This window comes from Bombina bombina, chromosome 5 (assembly GCF_027579735.1).
Source record: "Bombina bombina isolate aBomBom1 chromosome 5, aBomBom1.pri, whole genome shotgun sequence".
In the NCBI taxonomy this organism is placed as follows: domain Eukaryota; kingdom Metazoa; phylum Chordata; class Amphibia; order Anura; family Bombinatoridae; genus Bombina; species Bombina bombina.
The window spans coordinates 68,337,587-68,365,182 of NC_069503.1; the positions used below are offsets into that span (position 1 = coordinate 68,337,587).

General features: G+C 39.7%; 1 protein-coding gene across 7 annotated transcripts in view; it reads right to left on the bottom strand.

Annotated features, from left to right (window-relative positions):
- Nucleotides 1-3,717: 3,717 nt before the first annotated feature.
- The window catches only part of LOC128659877 (gastrula zinc finger protein XlCGF26.1-like), a 197,937-nt gene continuing 174,058 nt past the window's right edge, over nt 3,718-27,596 (bottom strand). The window contains exons 4-5 of one of the 7 annotated variants that reach the window (XM_053713462.1): nt 13,699-13,717; nt 3,718-5,993 (exon numbers count right to left, since the gene is read on the bottom strand). In XM_053713462.1, the coding sequence (XP_053569437.1) occupies nt 4,010-5,993; nt 13,699-13,717 (2,003 nt within the window). In that variant the 3' untranslated portion in view covers nt 3,718-4,009. Of the gene's footprint in view, nt 6,508-13,698; nt 13,718-27,596 lie in introns of those variants that run through there. The other 6 variants (XM_053713461.1, XM_053713460.1, XM_053713456.1 and 3 more) reach the window with 6 other exon arrangements.

Below are 27,596 nucleotides of genomic sequence, written 5' to 3' on the forward strand. Positions count from 1 at the left end.
TTCAAGATGGGAAACTCAGATAAGTAGAACAATTAGCAATAATCTCAATGTAGTGGATATTTGGTGTATCCGGAATCCAGATGTTCACAACTATACGTGTAGATCCAAATCACATCAATCTCAGTCTAGGATAGATTATTTTCTGATATCAGATCACTTAACCACATCCATAGAGAAGAACCATTTCTGATCATGTGCCAATAACTTTGCAATTTGTGGAAGGTAATAAACAAACTAGTAATACATTAAGATTTCCTACTTTTCTATATATGGACATGCAATTTAAAAACTTCTTGAAAATTAAATGGTCGGAGTATGTGGAAAATAATATAGAATACCGGACTAAGAAAATAGATACTTTCTGGGAAGCTTTCAAAGCAGTCATGAGAGGGGAAATTTTGGCAAATAACAGGAAAGTCAATAAAAAAAAGAAAAAAGGAGAGAGAAAATCAATTGTACAATCAAGTTACAAATATGTTCATTAAACGTAAAAAGAACTCCACCCTAGCAAATTGGAACAAATATTTGGATTGTAAAAAGGAAAGAGATTACAGAAAACTGAAACACAAAATCTAAAAGCTAGATCTGACTTTTAACAACATGGGAATAAAATAGACAAATTTCTTGCCAAATTAAATAAAAATTATTCTAGTTATAATAGCAGTAAAACTATACAAATGGAAACATTATTATTAACTCATAAATCTCAAATTAAAGAAGCATTTAAAAAAAATATTATGAACAAATATATACACAGCCTTCTATAGATTTTGCGCAAAAGGAAATATTCTGGAAAAATGTGTCCCTCCCACAACTTAATGTGGGGCAGTTAGAAAGTTTAAATAAAGAAATCTCTCAAGAAGAAGTTTGTGAGGTAGTTAGGAGCCTAGCCCTAAATAAGACAGAAGGACCGGACCAATTACCTAATGAGTATTATAAGCTATTGATAGAGGTTGTTACACCAATTCTTACAAAACTTTACAATAAATATTTAAGTAATACAAAAAAATGTTTTCCCAAATCCTTTTCTGAATCTTTTATTACTTTAATTTTAATACCTAATAAACAAGCTGAAAAAATTGACTCATTTATATGTTTATAGGTTTCAAAAAATCATTATACACCCATATAAAACAAGCTTTATTAAAGGACGGACCTCCTTTACTAACTTTAGAAAAGGTTTTTTTTTTTTAACTGTCTCCAATATAGCATATTTAAAGGATATATCAGACCCTTTACTGCAAAAAACAGATAATGCTATTTTATGCCTAGATGTGGAAAAAGCTTTTGATTTCCTGTCATGGGATCATATCTTTACCACACTTTCAGAATTTGGTTTCAAGGGTCCCATGTTTCAGCTACTTCAGAAGCTATATCATTTTCCTAAAGCTGCTCTTATAATTAATAGAGAGAGATCTGATTCTGTTTAAGTAGAGGGACCAGACAGGGTTGCCTTCTTTCGCCACTTATATTTGACTTGGCAATTAAACCTCTTGCAGCTTATATTCGAAATAGCATAAATGTTATACAAATTGGTACTAAGGCAGTTAAACTGTCCTTATATGTGGATGACCTACTTTTATTTACCAATAATACTTTTAACTAAGATAGTGAATTTGATGCATGAATTCAGTAGTTTTGCCAGATATAAATTAAAATTAAATAAATCAGAAGTTTTATGGTTAAACAAAAATATGCAATCATGCTCGAATCACCCTTTCAAAGAAGCTAAGGGACATATATCTGGGTATAAATATTTCAAATTCCCCAAATCTTTGGTATGACCTGAATTATAAGATCATAAATAAAAAGATATTATTAGAAATAGCCAGATGGACAGCTCTACCCTTAAATATATTTGGCAAAATTAACTTGTTTAAAATGATAGCATTTCCAAAGCTATTGTATATTCTGCAAAATCTACCTTTGATAATTAACAAACAAGATCTTAAAGGGACACTGAACCCAATTTTTTTTCTTTCGTGATTCAGATAGAGCATGCAATTTTAAGCAACTTTCTAATTTACTCCTATTATCAAATTTTCTTCATTCTCTTGGTATGTTTATTTGAAAAGCAAGAATGTAAGTTTAGATGCCGGCCTATTTTTGGTGAACGAATCGGGTTGTCCTTGCTAATTGAACAGCACCAATAAACAAGTGCTGTCCATGGTGCTGAAACCAAAATGTGCTGGCTCCTTAGCTTAGATTCCTTCTTTTTTTTAAAAAAGATAGCAAGAGAACGAATAAAAATTGAAAATAGGAGTAAATTAAAAAGTTGCTTAAAATTGCATGCTCTATCTGAATCATGAAAGAAAAAAAAAATTGGGTTCAGTGTCCCTTTAACTTACCGAATAAGTCTATTACAAAAGATTTATGGGGTAATAAATCTCCTAAAATTACCTTAAGAAAGCTTCAACTAGATAAGAACTCAGGTGGCTGGTCACTACTGAACACTGAAGCATACTCTATTGCATGTCTCTCTAAAGTAGCTTTGGATTGGCTGACTCAAATGGGTCATTTTGCTTTATTGGAAATAGAATCAGAAATGGTAAAACCTCATACCTTGCAAGTAATATTACATATAAAACCACATAAACTCCCAAAGCCACTTCAAAATTTACAAATCTTTAAAGAGCAGGTTGTTGCTTGGAGTAAGAAGTGTACTCGCTGTTTAATTAATCCTAGTGTTTCACATTATTTACCTATTTTAGGCAACCCAGATTTTACACCTAGCTTACAAGACTACCCTTTAGCTCTTTGGAAGAATAAAGGATTAGAGTATGTACACCAATTTATAGATTTAGTTAACCGAAAAGTAAAAACTTTTCAACAATTAAAAAAGGAATTTCAAATCTCAAACCTAAATTATTTTGCTTTCTTACAGGTCAGACACTTCTGTACGAAATTAATTAATATTAATACTATTAACAGGGAATGGCAGGTTATTGATAGCCTAATAAATATTTACATGACTGGGAATTATAAAATTTCTTATTTATATGCTAATCTAACCAAAGAAAATAATATAAAAAAAATCTGATCTCGCTTTCAACTAATTGGGTAAAAACAGATCTAAATGAGACCTCTCCTACTCTCATCAAAAAAAGTGAAAAAAGATACTGCTTTAATGGATAGAATTCAGTCTCAATTAAAATTATTACACCAAGCATGTATGACCCCCCGTTGGTTAAAAAAATGGTCTAAAACTAAGGATATAGGGTGTGTAAAATGCCGGTTGCCAGACGCTAACTTAATTCGCTGCATATATAACCGCCCCAAAATAAGACAAATTCTGGGCCAAATTACAGTTTTTTATGAGTAAAATTTGTAAGGAAGAAATTTAATTTTCTATTTACGATATCATATTTCTCTGTAATGGGAAACTATGGGGATCCAGAACTAAGTTACTTAATTTAAGTATAATCTTGGGTCACAATCTAATTTGTAGGACCTGGAAAAATATAAAACCTCCCACTTTAAGCATGGTTATTAATTCCTTGAAAGATTAATTAATTTTGGAACAATACAGCCCATGTAGCTCTGGAGAGACATTTGTTGCTAAAACTCTATCCAAATGGGAGTGCTTTATCAAATACCTACCACTAGCAGAATTAAACCAAATTCTCTCCCCATTCAGATCATCTAAACTTTTAGACCAATGGGAGATAGATAATCTCTAGAGATCTTTGCTAGGGGCGGTCATGGTGGTGGGTCCTTTTCTTTTTTTTTTTCTCTCCAGGATGACGTTAATGCTTATACTGGACTTCTTTTTCCTGCTTTCTTTTTTTATTTTTTTATTATGTTATTTTATAATGTATTATACTTGATCAAATACCCTGGGACTCTTTTGTTGTGTTTAAATTATTGTTATAATAGATGTTGTCCTGTGTGATGAAAATGCTTTTTGCTTTAAATGTATTATGTAATTGTAAAATAAACAGAAATATAAAAAAATATATATTTGGTGTTTTATAATAATTGATTTCAATAAAAACCTTTTTTTCACTTTCTAAACATTCGAAAGGTTTCTTCCCTTGTGAATACTTTCATGGTTTTTCAGATTACTCATATGTGTAAAACTTTTTCCACACTCTGTACATGTGAAAGGCTTTTCCCCTGTGTGAATCCTTTCATGAGTTTCCAGACTACTATTTTCTTTAAAACTTTTTCCACACTCTGTACATGTGAAAGGCTTTTCTCCTGTGTGAATCCTTTCATGAGTTTTCAGATTACTCTTTACTGTAAAACATTTTCCACACTCTGTACATGTGAAAGGCTTTTCTCCTGAGTGAGTCCTTTCATGAGTTTTCAGACAATACATTCGTGTAAAACTTTTTCCACACTCTGTACATGTGAAAGGCTTTTCTCCTGAGTGAGTCATTTCATGAGTTTTCAGACAATACATTTGTGTAAAACATTTGCCGCACTCAGTACATGTGAAAAGCTTTTCCCCTGTGTGAATCCTTTCATGACTTTTCAGATGACCCTTTTCTGTAAAACTTTTCCCACACTCTGTACATGTGAAAGGCTTTTCCCCTGTGTGAATCCTTTCATGACTTTTCAGATGACCCTTTTCTGTAAAACTTTTCCCACACTCTGTACATGTGAAAGGCTTTACTCCTGTGTGACTCCTTTCATGAGTTTCCAGACTACTCTTTTCTGTAAAACTTTTTCCACACTCTGTACATGTGAAAGGCTTTTCTCCTGTGTGAATCTTTTCATGCTTTTTAAGATTAAACTTTTCTGTAAAACTTTTTCCACACTCTGTACATGTGAAAGGCTTTTCTCCTGTGTGACTCCTTTCATGAGTTTCCAGACTACTCTTTTCTGCAAAACTTTTTCCACACTCTGTACATGTGAAAGGCTTTTCTCCTGTGTGAATCTTTTCATGCTTTTTCAGATTAAACTTTTCTGTAAAACTTTTTCCACACTCTGTACATGTGAAAGGCTTTTCCCCTGTGTGAATCCTTTCATGAGTTTTCAGACTACTCTTTACTGTAAAACATTTTCCACACTCTGTACATGGGAAAGGCTTTTCTCCTGTGTGAATCCTTTTGTGACTTTTCAGATGACTCTTTTCTGTAAAACATGTTCCACACTTTGTACATGGGAAAGGTTTTTCTCCTGTGTGAATCCTTTCATGACGTTTCAGATGACTCTTTTCTGTAAAACTTTTTCCACACTCTGTACATGTGAAAGGCTTTTCTCCTGTGTGACTCCTTTCATGAGTTTCCAGACTATTCTTTTCTGTAAAACTTTTTCCACACTCTGTACATGTGAAAGGCTTTTCTCCTGTGTGAATCTTTTCATGCTTTTTCAGATTACTCTTTTTTGTAAAACTTTTTCCACACTCTGCACATGTGAAAGGCTTTTCTCCTGTGTGAATCCTTTCATGAGTTTTCAGACTACTCTTTACTGTAAAACATTTTCCACACTCTGTACATGTGAAAGGCTTTTCTCCTGTGTGAATCCTTTTGTGACTTTTCAGATGACTCTTTTCTGTAAAACATGTTCCACACTCTGTACATGGGAAAGGTTTTTCTCCTGTGTGAATCCTTTCATGACATTTCAGATAACTCTTTTCTGTAAAACTTTTTCCACACTCTGTACATGTGAAAGGCTTTTCTCCTGTGTGACTCCTTTCATGAGTTTCCAGACTACTCTTTTCTGTAAAACTTTTTCCACACTCTGTACATGTGAAAGGTTTTTCTCCTGTGTGAATCCTTTCATGACATTTCAGATGACTCTTTTCTGTAAAACTTTTTCCACACTCTGTACATGTGAAAGGCTTTTCCCCTGTGTGGATCCTTTCATGAGTTTTCAGACTACTCTTTGAAGTAAAACATTTTCCACACTCTGTACATATGAAAGGCTTTTCTCCTGTGTGAATCCTTTCATGAGTTTTCAGATGACTCTTTTCTGTAAAACTTTTTCCACATTCTGTACATGTGAAAGGCTTTTCTCCTGAGTGAGTCCTTTCATGAGTTTTCAGACAATACATTTGTGTAAAACTTTTTCCACACTCTGTACATGTGAAAGGCTTTTCTCCTGAGTGAATCTTTTTATGAGTTTTCAGATGATCCATTTGTGTAAAACATTTGCCGCACTCAGTACATGTGTGTGGTTTCTCACCTGTGTGAATTTTGTGGTGTTCTAGTAAATTAGACTTACATCTAAAGCTTTTCTCACTTTCTGTAGATTTGAAAGGTTTCTCCTTTGTATGAATCATTTGGCTAGACTGTAGACTTTTCCCTTCTTTAATATGTTTTGAAAACTCAGTAAATGTGTGTGGTTTATCCTCTGAAATAATAATTCCACTAGATAAGTCATAAATGTTGTCCTCTTGTTTGATGACTAAATTACTCTCTGTACATAATGATTGCTTCCAAGTTCCTGCCAATTCACCATCTTCTTTAAATATCTGCTGTGCTAACCCCAATGTTTGTGAATAGCCATTGGTGTCTGAGACTATTGGAGTTTGTGGTATCATTCTGAGGCTTCCTGGAGTAAAGGATGTAAATGAACTATTCATGTGTTTGTCTACATAAAAATACATTTAATAAAGAAAAATAAGAATGTTTATTATTTATAATATAATCCATCTCAATAAAAACATTTTGTTATACTCAAAAATGTCTTCTGTTTTGTATTTTTAAATCTATTTACCTGTAAATCATAAAGTAAAAAAGGATGACATAGAATGTAAACATTACTACATCATAGTAACCTAAATTACTGATGAAAACAAGTTATAGGGCCGCATTAAAAAAGATACCTGTGGATAATGTTCTCAGCCAGGGAACAAGTACACAAGCAACTGCACATACAGCCGTGTCCGGCTCATGCACAACTAGTTGGGTGAGAACATGATGCATTAATCATCACAGACTAATCATCAGTGTGAGATGTTTTGAGAGGGTAAGAAGCAGTGACCTTATGATAATCTTTAGCTTTCGGCTGTGGTTGTTCTATTTCTATAAACAGCCAAAAACTTTATTAGTTTAATAATACTTACTGTAAAATTAAGCACACAAATCAGCAGTGGTTCTAAGGTGGGGAACACTGGGGAAGTTGTGGGTGTTCCACACATGGGAACAAGATAGGCATAAGTGCAATTATGGGTGTTCCATGAGCGAGGTCAGGGCAGGGGAAAATGGAGTTGCCGGTGTTCTAAGTAATGAACCAGGTCAAGGGGTAAGGTTAGTCAGTTGTTGGACATGATCTGTCTAAAAGGACAGAGGGAGGAGTAGTATTTTTTACCCTCCTCCTCAGCCCAATGGGGGTTGCTCCTTCTTTATAACGTCACTGACACAAATGTACTTAAAGATGCAGATATAAATATAATAGTTTATATTTGTTTAATGAGTGATCTAATTTATTTTCCAAGTAATTAAAGTCAGCATATCTATTTTATTCACCTAACACATATGAGTTCATGCTGATAACAGGTTCCAATGTCTGTGGTCAGGAAGAAGGTTCCCTTATTCACTCCAGTTACATTAATACCTGATATCTCTCAGTGCTCTGGCCGTGTCTGTAAAAAGTATATTAAATGGTTTAGACAGATAATAATAAATAATGGTTCTGATTAACTGTATGTATGGTATAATTAAAGGCACACATAACAATTCATGTGATACAGATCAGCTGTTTGGGTTATTACATATGTGCTACTGATTCAACACAAGCATTTAGTACAGTTAGCTCTGTGGGTGTTATAATTGCCCCTTAAATATGAATCTCTCCAGATCTATACAACATAATGGTAGTAAATCTATTAAAGTGGGGCCATATCACAACTTTACAAATATATTAAAATCTTTGTTTTCTATCATTTATATGAACCAATATTTTCTCCTGAAAGAAATGTTAAATATCAGTTGTTTAAAATTAAATTAAAGTTAAATTGGATACTGCAGTATTAGTATTGTACTTCCTACTAATTCTCACTTTCAGACATTTTGTCATGTGCTCCACCCCCAGTCCTTTAACTTCTCTTGGTCAATACTGAGTTTACTTAAATCACACTGCAATGGGGTGTGGGAGAAATAGGCACTAAAATGTTCATTTCAATTGTTATCTTGGAAAGAGTTAAGAAAATAAAGAATGTGTGTTTACATAGAGAGATAATATAATGAGATGTTCTTTTGATAAATTTAGTCCATTTAAAAGAAACATAAAATATAGAATTACAAAACCACGGATGCATAATAAAAATACAATGCAATAAAACTTACTATGATTTTTAAAAGAGCAACAGATTGTATTCTGATAAATGTAGTTCTGCCCCTGTACCATGTGACAGCTATCAGCCAATAACAGACTCATATCTTTATAAAATTTGAACTCCTGCATATGCTAAGTAGGAGCTGCACATAATTAGGGTGTACATATGTAGATTATACTACATATAAATATTTGTTGCACCAATAGTCACAATATACACTTTATGGGGCTTTAATTTAGCCAATAACGGGTTCTCTGTCATTAGTCATACTAGCGTTTCCCACAGATCACTACAATATTGCACTTGTTCATTTAGTTTGATGATAATGTAATATATATATTCCCATATAAATAGACACGCGCGAACATAAGTCCTTATTGGGTAGATGTTACTATTATGACTGGGCTGATGGTAATATAGTTTACATTTAACAACACATATGACACTTTAGATAGACATATTATATACATTTATCCCAATCAATCTATACATTAGACACATTACATTTAGTTCACGGAAAATTGGTTAGGAGACTACACTGATAGATTATCTTATGCCTTATGAATATCTATAGCTTCTGTTGATAATTAGTTCCGATAATACAACATAGATTAGTAGTTTATCAAAATGTCCCCGTTTTATTCATCATCACACAGTTATCACTATTACACTTATGTTGAGGAAAAGGTAACTTCAGATTAAGAACATAGATAGTTAGTCTGTGACGAGGAAGATAATATCTACAACCGTAATGGGATATTGCCCTAACTCTATTTACAGGAAAGTTTGTGATCTAAATAATATAGTGGTATATCCTAATAACTATCCCAGCACACCATGATATACTTTTAGTATCAGAACCTCTCTAAACAAATTGATTAGCATCAGAATATCGCTACGATACTTAGGGGATACACGCATGCGCATCTGTAAGACAGGGACTGACAGATGACATCACACGCATGCGCAGTAACAAGTAGAGAACGCCGTAGGAAATGCCAATATGAAAGTTTACTTTCTATCGACACATCGCCACACGATATAACAATATTAACCTCAAGTAAGGCAAGTATATATTAATACTAACTTCTAGTAAGCTAATGCATCTCTAATACTGCAGAGCCATTAATACGGGGAATTTGTACAACTATATCACGCATATGAGTTCACTTGTCAGTGGTGCCTAACAGGATTATTGATCCTTTGGATGGATAAACATATATGAGAATACATAGTGGGGGAATTAAACAAACAAACAAACACTATTGTTGGTACACATCATCCATTACAATGTTATGATCTATAATGTGAGTTACACTTGTCATCCACTATAGCGAATGCTGATAGGGTAGTCTAAAAAGAAATTTCTTCATGCCACCCCCCTAACAGGTGTGTCCAATTAAAGCTGATACATATGTTGGCTATAAGTAGCAAGTGTTTTAGTTATATGTTGTAAGCCTGATGAAACAGCCTGTGTGCTGAGAAACGCGTCGCTTGTTTTTACTTGTTTTTATATAGTAAATATTACTTTTTTTATAAAAACACTTGCTCTTGTGCATTATTTGGACCAAACCTTGGCCTTCATTGGGACCTTTGCTGTTTGCTTCCTGTGGGAACCCTGTCATAGTCTGTTGGGTGACTGTATTGATCCCATCCTGCCTGATTTGCATCACTGGAGATGCTTTACCAATTGTGAGTATATTACTTAAATATAGTAATATATCTTGGGACCAAACTGTACTAGGCCATATAGGCACCCCTGTGTCTCTTTATATTTCCACTACAGATTAATCCTATCTACCCTAGAGGTCGGTCTGCTGGGTGACTGTGATTGATCCCAGACTGCTTCTTTTGCACTAACTGAAGTGCATTTCAAATTGTGAGTTTATACTAGCACGACTAGACCATAATTATTGTGTTGAACAAACAATATTGGGCCATGTGGCGCATCTGTCTCTTTCTTTATTGTAGAGCAGCTGAAGGTGCAGAATACACTTACTAAGGTCTTTACTAACAACAAGAATCAGTCTCAGATCAGTGGGATAAACATTCTGATGATAAACAGGTGCAGCTAATAGAAATAAGAAATGTATTATAAAATAACCTCATTAGAAATAAAATAATATGCAGATCACAAGATATTTAAAATTAGATCAGTATATGTGATGAGACGGATACAACAGGGCTATAAGCTGAGTGATATTTATTACTGGAGCAAATAGCAGCTTCACACTAATATTAAATGAAAAGGGTTTATCTGGGCTCTACAGTTAGTTATAAACCTATAGGGAAATACAGGATTCTAATTGGCTGAAACTTAAAAATCTATTGCTCATTGGATAACAGGAACAACCCCCACAAATGCATTATTGTATAGACCTCCTCAAGCTTGAAAATATGGTTTGGTTCTGCTACAAACATTCATTTTACAAACTGCAGTAATTAATTATGTATTAAATTAGCCTTTTAATGAAATAACTAAACGTTAACTTCATTAACACAGCATGAAAAATATAGAAAACAAATTAAATAAGTACAGTTGAGTTTTGTTTATATAAACTCAGTTTCTTATATGAAGTGAAATATTTTATCTTTATCATAACAAAATACAGAACAATATTTTCTCATCATTATATAAAACACAACACTGTGAGGCTGTTAATAAAGATTTATGTCAGGTTTTGCATATTACCGTTTAGCAGAAGCTCTGTAAGTATGAAGTCTCTCTGGTTCCTCCTGTGATATCACTGAGTGTTACACAGATATTTATACTAATGTGGGAGTGTCACCTTTCTCTGTGTGACTCACATGAGTACAACTTGTCAGTAGGGAGACAATGAGAGGGTCACACCTGGCCTTTTGTTCTCATATAGATGTCTATTGTCCCCTCTGGTGTCACATGAATACAGAGTCCCTGCCTCCCCCTCAGGGTGTGATTATCATATGGATAAGTAAGGAGGAAACAAACTGTTTATTTAAATATGAGAGATTTTTCTGTTGTGTCCTAAAATATCTCAGGATACAGCATTATATTATGATTTTATTGATTGAAATTGTTATTCTAACATAATTTAGTTGCAAACAGACATATAATATTAACATGTTATTAGATAATACAGTATGTGATACAATGCTGAGTATTTCAATATTAATCAAACAACCCTTTTATTGTTTGTTTACTAACTGTACAGTTTCTTTTTCTAATCTCTAGCATACATTATATTTCTTAAATATACTGTGTGTATGTATGTGTGTGCGTATATATATATATATATATATATATATATATATACATATATATATATATATACATATATATATATATATATATATATATATATGAATATAATTTCCCAAATATCAGCACTCACTTTTCCCTTGATCAATGTGTGGGGTGCAATCCAGATAATATCCAAAATAAAGCCCAAGAGATCCACTCGCCGTGATTTTTTCACAGGAGTCTGAAGACGGGGGTCACTACCCGAAAATGTTAACTCACTTTTAATACATTTTCTGTAACATGGCGATTGCAGCTCTTGGGCTTATATATATATATACACTGTACCCACACATATTATATACCCTTTTTCTTGCCATTAAATGGACTTTCTAAGGATATCATTATTTTCATCATATCCTATAATTTACTATAATCTTTTTAATAAACTATGATGAAAAAAAAATCACTTTTTTCTAACTTTGACCACCTAAATCCGTTACACATTTACAACCACCAAAAAAACACCCACGCTAAATTGTTTCTAAATTTAAAAATAACCAATGTTTACATGTTCTTTGCTTTTTTGCAAGTTATAGGGCAATAAATACAAGTAGCACTTTGCTATTTCCAAAACTTTTTTTCAGAATTAGCGATAGTTACATTGTAACACTGATATCTGTCAGGAATCCCTGAATATCCCTTCACATGCAGTAGACAACCCAAAATATTGATCTAGGCCCATTTTGGTATATTTCATGCCACCATTTCACCACCAAATGCGATCAAATAAAAAATGTTTTTAACTTTTTCACAGACTTTAGGTTTCTCACTGAAATTATTTACAAACAGCTTGTGCAATAATAATTAAAAGGCTGCCAATTGCAGCTGCGTACCACACTTATTCCCAGCAGTGAAGTGGTTAATTAGGTAGATTGCAGTGGCGGCTCGTGGGTTATTTAAATGGGCTTTCACAATACATTACATTATCATATAATGGACCTGCAGGGATAACCATGTCTCTGCCAGCAGCCTGAGAGTATGAAAGCTGTTAAACACTCCAAAAGGTTTGGAAAACAGCACACTTTTTCTTAGGCCTGTGGGGCACGGAATAAAGGACCTGCCACGTCCAAAAATACAGTCCAAGTAACAAAGGATATTCCAGCCTCCAATATTTAAAAAGAACCTTTATTCTCTTACATGGGGTCCACAGCAATAGAACATACAACGTTTCAAGCCTTAAGTGTACATGATTAAGAGCCTATAGCAGGCTTGAAACATTGTATGTTCTATTGCTGAGGACCCCATGGAAAAGAATAAAGGTTCTATTTAAATATTGGAGACTGGAATATCCTTTGTTACTTAGTGTGAAAGCTGTGCCAGCAATGCAGTAGCCAGAAGTGCCTAGTGATGGTGCAGTGTTAGGATTATTCTGTGAGTTCATATCTAGGACGTGTGGAGATCTATGTGGAGAAACACTAACACACAGACAGACACACACACAGACTCACAGACATAAACACAAAGACACACACAGGCATACACACATACAGACACTAACACACTGGCATACACACACATACAGACACACAGAGACACTAACACACAGTCACACACTAACACAGACAGACTAACACACACAGGCATACACACACACAGACACACTAACACATACAAAGACACTAACACACACAGAGACACACAAAGGCATACACAAAACAAAGACAGACACTAACACACACAGATACACACACATACAGACACACTCAGTCATACACACTAACACAGAGGCATAGACAGACAGACACTAACACACACAGGCATACACACACAGACAGACATTAACACACACAGGCATACACACACACACACAAACACACACATAGACACTAACACACACAAAGACACTAACACACACAGGCATACACACAGACATAAACTAACACACACAGGCATACAGACACAGAGAGACACTAACACACACAAAGACACTAACACACACAGGCATACACACAGACATACACTAACACACACAGGCATACAGACACAGAGAGACACTAACACACACATACACTAACACACACACAGACACACACACAGACACACACAGAGACACACACAGGCATACACACACACACACACAGTGTTTGTTTATTTTTGGGGTTGTAATAGCAGCTAAGTTTAGCATTATGCTTGGTGATTGTATGGACAGTTTGCTCACACAGTGCTACATACATCAGCAGCCTTCAGAGGTTGAGTAGTGCACGAGAATGCTGGTGCACCAGCAACCAATCAACACCTGACCTGATTTCTGGAAGTAAAGATCTGCCTCTGAGGCAAAAAAACAAGCTTTCTTTAGCAGCGATCTTAGGACTGCAAAATATATTTTTTAAAACAAAATCTAACACATTACTGCTACTCTGACAATATAAAAATAAATAAAAACTTTCTGCATGCAGATCTGCTCACTGCCTAATTTAACTATTTAGGAAAAAACTTGCAAGTAAAAAGCAGTGCTCTAGTTGTTCCCTAAATAGTTACGTTAAAGGGCCACTGTAAGTAAATATTTTCTATGCCTGTTACTAACTAACTACCCCAAATACGCTTTTTAGCAATAGCATTTCATTAACATATCTCTACCGTATATCGTAAATTTTGTCTGCAAATTTAATTGTTTTCCAAACCCACTCCGTGGGTATCCTTTGCTCTGTACCAATCCGCTTACAATACCTAGGTTTCAAAATGGCGCTTTAAACACAAAGTTATTGGTTTAAGTATTTTGAACATGCAGTGCTGAAAATAGTGGGCAGGATAACGTGACATCATCGGCGAATAAAAGATTTAACTTTTATAACGTTATGAAACTTCGTTTTGGAGAAAATATAGGTCAGTAGGTTTTAATTAACGTTTATTAACTTTAATATGTTAGTTGTTTAGCTTAAAAATTATAACAGAAAGTAATCCTTTAAGCAATTAGCAGATCTGCACGAATTGTGCTTCGTTTCTCCACTATGAGATAAGCAGCAGTTTAGGTGAGATTTTCTTTTAAAACAAAGCTGCTGATATTACCATAGGAAGCAGATTTCACTGATATCAGATCTGTATACACTCACTGCAGACACGGACTGATAGCAGCTCTGTATACACTCACTGCAGACACTGACTGATATCAGATCTGTATACACTCACTGCAGACACGGACTGATAGCAGATCTGTATGCACTCACTGCAGACACAGACTGATAGCAGATCTGTATACACTCACTGCAGACACTCACTGATATCAGATCTGTATACACTCACTGCAGACAGGGACTGATAGCAGATCTGTATACACTCACTGCAGACACGGACTGATAGCAGATCTGTATACACTCACTGCAGACACGGACTGATAGCAGATCTGTATACACTCACTGCAGACACTCACTGATATCAGATCTGTATACACTCACTGCAGACACTCACTGATATCAGATCTGTATACACTCACTGCAGACACGGACTGAGAGCAGATCTGTATACACTCACTGCAGACACGGACTGATAGCAGATCTGTATACACTCACTGCAGACACAGACTGATAGAAGATCTGTATACACTCACTGCAGACACGGACTGAGAGCAGATCTGTATACACTCACTGCAGACACGGACTGATAGCAGCTCTTTATACACTCACTGCAGACACGGACTGATAGCAGATCTGTATACACTCACTGCAGACACGGACTGAGAGCAGATCTGTATACACTCACTGCAGACACGGACTGATAGCAGATCTGTATACACTCACTGCAGACACTCACTGATAGCAGATCCGTATACACTCACTGCAAACACTCACTGATATCAGATCTGTATATACTCACTGCAGACACGGCCGGCATTGAACTACAGGGAGGAAGCTTTCTGTTTTTACAAGGCAACCACCAAGCCTCCTCCCCCATCTGCAACTCAGAATGTCTTGCAAAGTGCAACCGGACAACAGGAACATAAAGCAAACTAACAGAGGACTATATTTGTAATAAACTGAACCTGATAGCTTTTGGTTTTCTAAAGCCCCTTTACGGTGATTTTCTTCTGTTTGTGCTCACATTTAGGCTGCTTGACAAGAGAAACGGACGGTTTTCTTACTGAAAAGGAACATTATATTAATAGCTTATTTTCAGTTATTCACATGAATAGGAAGGACGTTTATTATTGCCCTTTAAAAACAGAGGCTTATATCATATGACATATTTATTGCCAGCAGATTATAAATGACAGAAGTAAACAAGCTGTTGTATCAGTACATTTGTATATGATGTGTACTTGTTCCTAACGTGCTGACAGCATGAATGAGTGAGGATCTCCAGAGAATAAAGAGAGGTGAAGCAATCACAACCAGCAATACAAGAAACGTTATGGTGATAATGAAAAAATATATCAGCCTCTTACAGAGTTCAATAAAACACGACTCTAGCTCCGGCACCATAACAGTTTCATACACGGTGCAGCTCACAGATGACTCACAAGTTGTCCCACACTGAGGTTCCTTATCAAGCTCGCACTCCTACTCATGCACACTGACAAGACCTCCTTATATCACATCCGCATTGAGCGCGCTGACTGTGCAGCAGTATTTGCAAATAAAGCACCATTCCTAACATGCACAAGGACCTTTGCCCTTCTTGACCCCATTTCCTCCTCTTATTGGGAGATACCATCACATCTGGAAAGTGTAATTTACTACTAGTTAAACTAGATGTGATGGTGTCTCCTAAAAAGAGGAGTTTAGTACTAACCTTCGGTGGCTCCTGTCACAGCTCAGCCTCAGCAAGCCCTTCCTGTGCTGCAGTACAGCTGATTGCTGTAGGAGGATTAAACTATCTGTCTGACACCCCTTCCCCCTTTACAGGCTCCCGTGCAAATACAAATTGCCTTCACAGCCTGTAGTTCAACCTTTGCCTTGAATGAGCCTCATCACATGACCTGAGTGGTGAAGTCGAGGTCTTACTCGCACAGCATAAACTGTGCAATTAGAGATGTATAGGGGCTGAGTTGGTGCGGTGAATAAGTGCAGAGGGATATGCCAGGCATCTAGACTCTACCGCACGTGCAGTTTAAAAAAAAAAGTGTTTTTTTTTAAACAAAGTCTGGCTTGGACTTTTTTGGGCTGAGTAATTAAATATAAATTTTCCAATAGGAAAAATTCTTCTTCTTTTGTCTTTGGGGGTTCACGTGCACCTATTGAGGAGCCTCCACTGGTAGATTGTTAGGTTAATTTTAGCTTTAGTGTAGATATCAGCCTCCCACCTGACAATTCTCACCCTTTATCCCCCTCAAACAGCTCTCTTCCCTCCCCAACCCCCAATAGTTACCCCCATCTTAAGTACTGGCAGATAGTCTTCCAGAATGCAGTATTAGACCTATTTTATTTTTATTTATTTATTTATTTGTTTAATTATAATTATGTTCTTCAGTGTAGGATTACCCCCTTACTTTCCCACTTCCCAGATTCCTCCCAAAAAACATAATTTATGTAAGAATTTACCTGATAAATTAATTTCTTTCATGGTGGCAAGAGTCCATAAGCTAGGGATGTATGGGAATATACATTCCTACCAGAAGGGGGCAAAGTTTCCCAAACCTCAAATGCTTATAAATACACCTCCCACCTCACTCATACCTCAGTTTAATGTATAGCCAAGTTAGTGAGGTGTAAGAAAAGATTAAAAAGCATAAAAAAGAGGAACAGGATAAAGTGCTTTATATAAAAAAAAAAAAAAAATATTGGGTGGGTCTCATGGACTCTTGCCACTATGAATTAAATGAATTTATCAGGTAAGTTCTTACATAAATTATGCTTTTCTTCTTGTAAGTTGCAAGAGTCCATGAGCTAGTGACGTATGGGATAATAACCCAAGATGTGGAAGTCCACGAGTCACTAGAGAGGGAGGGATCAAATAAAACAGCTATTTTCGCTGAGAAATTAAATTTAAAAAAAAAATTAAGTTAAGTTTTCTTAAAAATTATTTTTTTTTTAAATCATAGGCATTAGAATCAAACTGAGACAGCTGCCTAAAGAACCTTTCTACCAAAGGCTTCTTCCGAAGAAGCAAACACAACAAAATGGTAACATTTTGTAAATGTATGCAAAGAAGACCAAGTTGCTGCTTTGCAAATTTGATCAACTGAAGCTTCATTCTTGAAAGCCCAGGATGTGGCGACTGATCTAGTAGAATGAGCTGTAATATGCTGAGGAGGAGACTGCCCCACCTCCAAATAGGTTTGTGAATCAAAATCCGTAACCAAGATGCCAAGAAGAAGTCTTTCTGAAACCTTTAGAAGCCTTAACATAATATTTCAAAGCTCTTACCACATCCAAAGAATGTAAAGACCTTTCAAGAGTATTCTTAGGATTAGGACACAAGGAAGTAACAATTTCCCTATTGATGTTATTAGAACTCACAACTTTTGGCAAAAATGTAAACAAAGTGCGCAAAACAGCTTTATCTTGATGGAAAATCAGATAAGGAGATTCACAAGAAAGAGCAGGCAATTCTAGCAGATGAGATAGCCAAAAGAAATAACACTTTCCAAGAAATTAGTTAAATATGTAAAGAATGCATCGGCTCAAAAGAAGGATCCTGCAAAATCTTTAAAACCAAATTGAGACTCCAAGGAGGGGAAATTTATTAAATACCAGGTTTGTTACGAATCGAAGCCTGAACAAAACAGTGAATATCAGGAAGCTTAGCAATCGTTCTATGAAATAAGACAGAAAGAGCAGAGATTTGACCTTTTAAAGTATTTAGGCTGTGTGTGGAGGAGTTTATTCCATGTGTAATATGAAATTCATTAAAACATAACATTTATTATTAGTAAGTTAAAAATGTTGTTGTTGTTGTGGACCATGCCACCGTTTAAGCTAAAATTCTTCACACATTATTTACCAAAACGAAGAAAGAAAAAAAGTTCCACTATAATAAAGAAAAAAGAAGAAAAACACACTGTGTGCTCTCAAAAGCGGAGTGAAACTCCTTATACCATATTGAAGTAAATCCTATAAACAGTTAAATAATATGATGGCAGCTCTAACAATCCATTGAATTGTATTATATTACAGGGAGAGGTGCGGATAAAGGAGACAATTATTTAGCCTTTGACAAAGCTTATGCGAAACGCGCGTTAGGCGTTCGCACTTTTGCTCTCACTAATTGTTTTATAAAATATTAGAAACTCTAGACATAGCTGGTAACTTTTAAAAACTATATAATGGTAAACTTGTTGGCTCCATTTTTGAGCAGTAACAACTTGATTTAATGGGAGATGGGGCGGTATTTGGTTGCGGTGCAGTGACTCACATTAATAGATAAAACTGGGATACAGGCGACTGATGTATAGTTTTGATTACAGTTTGAGTCACTGAGAGATTAATAATTGTCTCCTTTATCCGCACCTCTCCCTGTATATTATAATACAATTCAATGGATTGTTATAGCTGCCAGCATATTATTTAACTGTTTATATGATTTACTTCAATATGGTATAAGGAGTTTCACTCCGCTTTTGAGAGCACACAGTGTTTTTTTCTTCTTTTTCTTTATTATAGTGGAACGTTTTTTTCTTTTTTTCGTTTTTGTAAATAATGTGTGAAGAATTTTAGCTTAAACGGTGGCATGGTCCACAACAATAACAACATTTTTAACTTACTAATAATAAATGTTATGTTTTAATGAATTTCATATTACACATGGAATAAACTCCCCCACACACAGCCTGAGTAATAATCTCCCTAAGTGTGCCCCACAATGCCTCTGTTCTATTTCTCGTATTAATTTCACTTATACCTGGCCTTAGGCACTACCTCCTCCTATACATAGGTCTATTTGGAGAGAGGTTCATAGATTATTACCTCTATTTTTCCCACCACCCCTTTAGGTGATAAGGGAATTCTAACAGCCTTTTAAAGTATTTGCAGTCAAACCTTTATCCAAACCATCCTGAAGAAACTGTAAAATCCTAGGAATTCTAAATGAATGCCAAGAATAATCATGAGTGGAACACCATGAAATATAGGTTTTCCAACCCCTATGATAAATCTTACTTGAAACAGACTTACAAGCCTGTATCATAGTGTCAATTACTGAGTCAGAGAAACATCTATGATTAAGAACTAAGTATTCAATTTCCATGGGCCTTGAGACAGAAGGTTTAGTCACAAGATTCGCATATCAGAACCTGTGAGGTAATGCTGGTGCTATCAGAAACATAGAAGATTGCTTCTTTGAGATCACTCCCAGAGGTGAAAAAATGAAAGCAGGTTGGTAAAACCATGAAACTGCTAGATCATTCATCAATTCCGCCTGAGGATCCATGGACCTGGAGAGGTATCTGGGAAGTTTCTTGTTTAGACGAGAGGCCATCAGATCTATGTAGGGAGGACCACACATCTGCACAATCTAATAGAATACATCTGGATGGAGAGACTACTCCCCGGATGTATAATCTGATGGCTGAGATAATCTACTTCCAAATTGTCTACACCTGGTATATGAATCACAGTGATTAGACAAGAATTTGATTCTGCCTAAGAAAGTATTAGAGATACTTCTTTTATTTCTAGGGGACTGCAAGTCCCCTTTTGATGATTGACAAATGCCACTGTTATGACATTGTCTATTTGAAACTGAATATAGGATTCTCTCTTTAATAGAGGCCAAGCCTGAAGAGCTCTGAAAATAGCACGGAGTTCTAAGATATAGATTGGTAATCTCATTTTTTGAGGATTACAAACTCCTTGTGTGTGTCAGAGACCCCCAAACAGCTCCCCAACCAGAGAGACAGGCATCTGTTGTGATCACAGTCAAGGTAGGACAAACAAAGGAGGTCCCTTAAACAATAAGGTGATGGTATATAAACAGCTTGTACAATCATGGCACAAATGGTTGTAAATGCTTCTCTGGGATCCCTTTTGTTCAGAAATAGCAGACACATATGGCTTTGGCATTAAGAAGGCCGCTGAGCACCACACTTGTATTATGCCCAGCAGTTAAGGGGTTAATTAGTTAGCTTGTAGGGTTCATTTTAGCTTTAGTGTAGAGATCAGCCTCCTGCCTGACATATCCCCACCCCCTGATAACTCCCTGGCCCCCTTGAAACAGCTCTCTTCCCTCCCACTTCACACAATTGTCACAGCCATCTTAAGCACTGGCAGAAAGTCTGCCAGTATTAAAATAAAAGCCTTTTTTAAAAAAAAAAAAAAATTTTTTCTAGCTATTCTGCAGTGTTGGATCCCCCTTTAGCCCCCAACCTCCTTGACCCCCCTCCAAAAAAAACAGCTCTAAAACCCTCCCTCCTCTACGTAGTTGCCGCCATCTTGGGTACTGGCAACTGACTGCTAGTTAGGGTTGCCAACTCAGCCATGTTTTTCTGGACACTTATGAGTTACACATGCTGCAGGGTAAGCAGAGGGGAACATGCATTGCACACCTACACAGCACATGAATAGTGACCCTGGACAGCACTATTTATGTTCCTCCCTGCATATCCTGCAGCATGTGTAACTCATAAGCGTCCAGAAAAACATGGCCGAGGTGGTAACCCTACTGTCAGTACCCAGTTTGTTAAAAAAAAAAAGCCTTATTTATAAATAAAAACCCAATTTTCTGTAGTGTAGCAGTCCCACCCACTCCAGTGCACTTCTGCACACTCCCACCCACCTGTGCGCGCTCTCGTGCGCCAGCCTGTGCACCTGCCCAATATCAAGGCATCACAGCAATACCTTGAAAATGGCTGGAAGTGATAAGGAACGTATCCAGCCGCTTTAAACCCTAACGTCATACAGGGTACATCGCTGGTCTTTAAAGACCAGTTTGTGTGTGACGTACCCTGTACGATATGCGTCGTTAAGGGTAGTTTCTTGTATGACTACCTAGCACGTCCTCGGTCATTAAGTGGATAATATAACACTTTAGCTATTGTCTGGTTTACAAATGAATAAACTACACCTGTGTGATGACACGTGAGCTGCACATTATACACATTACATGATACTCAGTGTCTAATACTAATTTATATAACGCTTTATCTTATTTCCCTGCCCTGTGTGTAGCTGCTGTAAACAGGGCCGGACTGGGACCAAAAAAAGGTCCAGGCATTTTGGGGCATAGAGGCCCACTCCCCCCCTCCGCTCACCACTTCTTATTTAACCGTACTTTAGGTAGAGTGTCCGACCTTAAAGGGATACTAAACTTAAATTTTTCTTGCATCATTCAGATAGAGCATGCAATTTTAAGCAACTTTCTCATTTACTCCTATTATCAATTTTTATTCAATCTCTTGCTATCTTTATTTAAAAAGCAGGAATGTAATGTTTAGGAGCTGGCCCATTTTTGGTTCACAACCTGGGTTATGCTTGCTTATTGGTTTGCTAACTGTAGCAACCAATAAGCAAGTGCTATCCATGGTGCTGAACCTAAAATTGGCTTACTCCTGCTTTTTAAATAAAGATAGCAAGAGAATGAAGAAACGTTGATAATAGGAGTAAAATAGAAAGTTGTATAAAGTTGTATGCTCTATCAGATTTATGAAAGAAGAAATTTGGGTTTATCACACACAACCCTCTCCTCACCCTCTCAGCTCCTTCACACACAGCCCTCTCCTTACACTGTCAACTCCCTCTGACTTGCAAAGCCACCTTCTCAACCTTCCTCAAACCAGGCAGCTGCTGTAAGCTACCTCCCACAATCCCATTCTCTCCCTCCCTACTGACCCTCTTAGTCCACCTCTCACTCACACACAGCCTCCTCTTTACAAACACATGCAATCTCTCTCACACACACCCACACACCTCACACGCTCCCTCATACTCATGCCTCACACACTCCCTCATACCCACGCCTCATACGCTCCCTCATACCCACGCCTCACACACGCTCCCTCATACTCACGCCTCACACACGCTCCCTCATACCCACGCCTCACACACTCCCTCATACCCACGCCTCAAACACGCTCCCTCATACCCACGCCTCACACGCTCCCTCATACCCACGCCTCACACACGCTCCCTCATACCCACGCCTCACACACGCTCCCTCATACCCACGCCTCACACACGCTCCCTCATACCCATGCCTCTCATACGCTCCCTCATACCCACGCCTCACACACGCTCCCTCATACCCATGCCTCTCATACGCTCCCTCATACCCACGCCTCACACACGCTCCCTCATACCCACGCCTCACACACGCTCCCTCTCACCCACGCCTCACACACTCCCTCTCACCCACGCCTCACACACTCCCTCTCACCCACGCCTCACACACTCCCTCTCACCCACGCCTCACACACTCCCTCTCACCCACGCCTCACACACTCCCTCTCACCCACGCCTCACACACTCCCTCTCACCCACACCTCACACACTCCCTCTCACCCACACCTCACACACTCCCTCTCACACACTCCCTCTCACCCACACCTCACACACTCCCTCATACCCACGCCTCACACACTCCCTCTTACCCACGCCTCACACACTCCCTCTTACCCACGCCTCACACACTTCCTCTTACCCACGCCTCATACACTCCCTCATACCCACGCCTCACACACTCCCTCATACCCACGCCTCACACACTCCCTCATACCCACGCCTCACACACTCCCTCATACTCACACACTCCCTCATACCCACACCTCACATACTCCCTCATACTCACACACTCCCTCATACCCACACCTCACACACTCCCTCATACCCACACCTCACACACTCCATCATACCCACACACACCCTTATACCCACACCTCAACACTCCCTCATACCAACACCCCCCCATACCCACGCCTCGCACACTTATACCCACACCTCACACACTCCCTCATACCCTTGCCTCGCACACTCTCTCATATCCACACTCCCTCATACCCACATCTCACACACTACCTCACCTCACACACTCCCTCATACCCACACCTCACACACTCCCTCATACCCACACCTCACACACTCCCTCATACCCACACCTCATACACTCCTTCATACCCACACCTCATACACTCCCTCATACCCACACCCCCCCCATACCCACACACCCCTTATACCCACACACACCCCATAGTCACACTTTGAACACCCTCTCATACCCACACTACATCATACCCACACCTCACACACTCCCTCATACCCACACCTCACACACTCCCTCTCACCCACACCTCACACACTCCCTCATACCCACACCTCACACACTCCCTCATACCCACACACTCCCTCATACCCACACCTCACACACTCCCTCATACCCACACACCCCCCATACCCACACACACCCCATACTCACACCTTGCACACCCTCTCATACCCACGCCTCGCACACTCTCTCATACCCACACTCCATCATACCCAAACCTCACACACTCCCTCATACCCACACCTCACACACTCCCTCTCACCCACACCTCACACACTCCCTCTCACCCACACCTCACACACTCCCTCATACCCACACCTCACACACTCCCTCATACCCACACACTCCCTCATACCCACACCTCACACACTCCCTCTCACCCACACTTCACACACTCCCTCATACCCACACCTCACACACTCCCTCATACCCACCACCCCCATACCCACACACTCCCATACCCACACCTCGCACACCCTCTTATACCCACGCCTCGCACACTCCCTCTCACCCACGCGCCTCACACACTCCCTCTTACCCATGCCTCACACACTCCCTCTTACCCACGCCTCACACACTCCCTCTTACCCACGCCTCACACACTCCCTCTTACCCACGCCTCACACACTCCCTCTTACCCACGCCTCACACACTCCCTCTTACCCACGCCTCACACACTCCCTCTCACCCACACCTCACACACTCCCTCTCACCCACACCTCACACACTCCCTCTCACCCACACCTCACACACTCCCTCATACCCACACCTCACACACTCCCTCATACTCACACACTCCCTCATACCCACACCTCACACACTCCCTCATACCCACACCTCACACACTCCCTCTCAGCCACACTTCACACACTCCCTCATACCCACACCTCACACACTCCCTCATACCCACACCTCACACACTCCCTCATACCCACACCTCATACACTCCTTCATACCCACACCTCATACACTCCTTCATACCCACACCTCATACACTCCTTCATACCCACACCTCATACACTCCCTCATACCCACACACCCCCCATACCCACACACCCCTTATACCCACACACACCCCATAGTCACACCTTGAACACCCTCTCATACCCACGCCTCGCACACTCTCTCATACCCACACTCCATCATACCCACACCTCACACACTCCCTCATACCCACACCTCACACACTCCCTCTCACCCACACCTCACACACTCCCTCTCACCCACACCTCACACACTCCCTCATACCCACACCTCACACACTCCCTTATACCCACACCTCACACACTCCCTCTCACCCACACTTCACACACTCCCTCATACCCACACCTCACACACTCCCTCATACCCACCATCCCCATACCCACACACCCCCATACCCACACACCCCCATACCCACACCTCGCACACCCTCTCATACCCACACTCCATCATACCCAAACCTCACACACTCCCTCATACCCACACCTCACACACTCCCTCTCACCCACACCTCACACACTCCCTCATACCCACACCTCACACACTCCCTCATACCCACACCTCACACACTCCCTCTCACCCACACCTCACACACTCCCTCTCACCCACACCTCACACACTCTCTCATACCCACACCTCACACACTCCCTCATACCCACACCTCACACACTCCCTCTCACCCACACTTCACACACTCCCTCATACCCACACCTCACACAAGCCTCTTGCAAACACACACTCACACTTGATTTATATGATTGCCATAATAGTTGTAAATACACACACTCCCTCATACCCACACCTCACACACTCCCTCATACCCACACCTCACACACTCCCTCATACCCACACCTCACACACTCCCTCATACCCACACCTCACACACTCCCTCATACCCACACCTCACATACTCCCTCATACTCACACACTCCCTCATACACACACCTCACACACTCCTTCATACCCACACCTCAAACACTCTCTCATACCCACACTCCCTCATACCCATACCTCACATACTCCCTCATACCCACACACCCCCTTATACCAACACCTCAAACACTCTCTCATACCCACACTCCCTCATACCCAAACTTCACACAATCCCTCATACCCACACACCCCCATACCCATGCCTCGCACACTCTCTCATACCCACACTCCCTCATACCCAAACCTCACACACTCCCTCATACCCACACCTCACACACTCCCTCATACCCACACCTCACACACTCCCTCATACCCACTCCTCACACACTTCCTCTTACCCACACCTCACACACTCCCTCTCACCCACACCTCTTACTCTCTCATACCCACACTCCCTCATACCCACACCTCACACACACACTCATACCCACACCTCACACACTCCCTCATACCCACACCTCACACACTCCCTCATACCCACACCTCACACACTCCTTCATACCCACACCTCACACACTCCTTCATACCCACACCTCACACACTCCCTCATACCCACACCTCTCACACTCCCTCTCACCCACACCTCACACACTCCCTCTCACCCACACCTCACACACTCCCTCTCACCCACACTCTCCCTCATACCCACACCTCACACACTCCCTCTCACACACACTCCCTCATACCCACACTTCACACACTCCCTCATACCCACACCCCACACACTCCCTCATACCCACACCCCACACACTCCCTCATACCCACACCCCCCATACCCACACACCCCCATACTCACACCTCGCACACCCTCTTATACCCACGCCTTGCACACTCTCTCATACCAACACTCCCTCATACCCACACCTCACACACACCTCTTGCAAACACACACTCACAAACACTTGATTTATATGATTGCCATAATAGTTGTAAATACACACACTCCCTCATACCCACACCTCACACACTCCCTCATACCCACACCTCACACACTCCCTCATACCCACACCTCACACACTCCCTCATACCCACACCTCACACACTCCCTCATACTCACGTCTCACACGCTCCCTCTCACCCACGCCTCACACGCTCCCTCTCACCCACGCCTCACACGCTCCCTCTCACCCACGCCTCACACGCTCCCTCTCACCCACGCCTCACACGCTCCCTCTCACCCACGCCTCACACACTCCCTCTCACCCACGCCTCACACACTCCCTCTCACCCACGCCTCACACACTCCCTCTCACCCACGCCTCACACACTCCCTCTCACCCACGCCTCACACACTCCCTCTCACCCACGCCTCACACACTCTCTCTCACCCACGCCTCACACGCTCCCTCTCACCCACGCCTCACACACTCCCTCTCACCCACGCCTCACACGCTCCCTCTCACCCACGCCTCACACGCTCCCTCTCACCCACACCTCACACGCTCCCTCTCACCCACACCTCACACACTCTCTCTCACCCACGCCTCACAAACTCCCTCTCACCCATGCCTCACACACTCCCTCTCACCCACGCCTCACACGCTCCCTCTCACCCACACCTCACACACTCCCTCTCACCCACACCTCACACACTCCCTCTCACCCAAACCAAACAATTATTGTCTTCTATGTTTTGAACAGGCTTGTCATTCCCTCCCATATTTTAGTATTTCTGCATACTAAACTTAATTTTTAAATGTGTATGATCTGCTAAAAAAATTATTGATTTCAAATGGTTCTCAGAGGAACAAAACAAACATATAATTTAGACTAAACCAGCATGGTTCCATGTACTCCCCTTCATTTTATAACAGTTCTCTAGCTGGATACCAATTTTAAGGTAATGCAAAGTTTTACTAAATTAGCAATGCAGTGGGGGGAAAAAATCTGCTTTTTTGGCTTTTTAAAATGTTTTACTTTTTACCAGCTATGAAAAACATACATAAATATATATTATACACAGTATTTATACAAAATAATTCACCAGAATGGACTAATTATTATAACACATACTCATACCTCCCAACATTTCAAAAGTAAAAAGAGGGA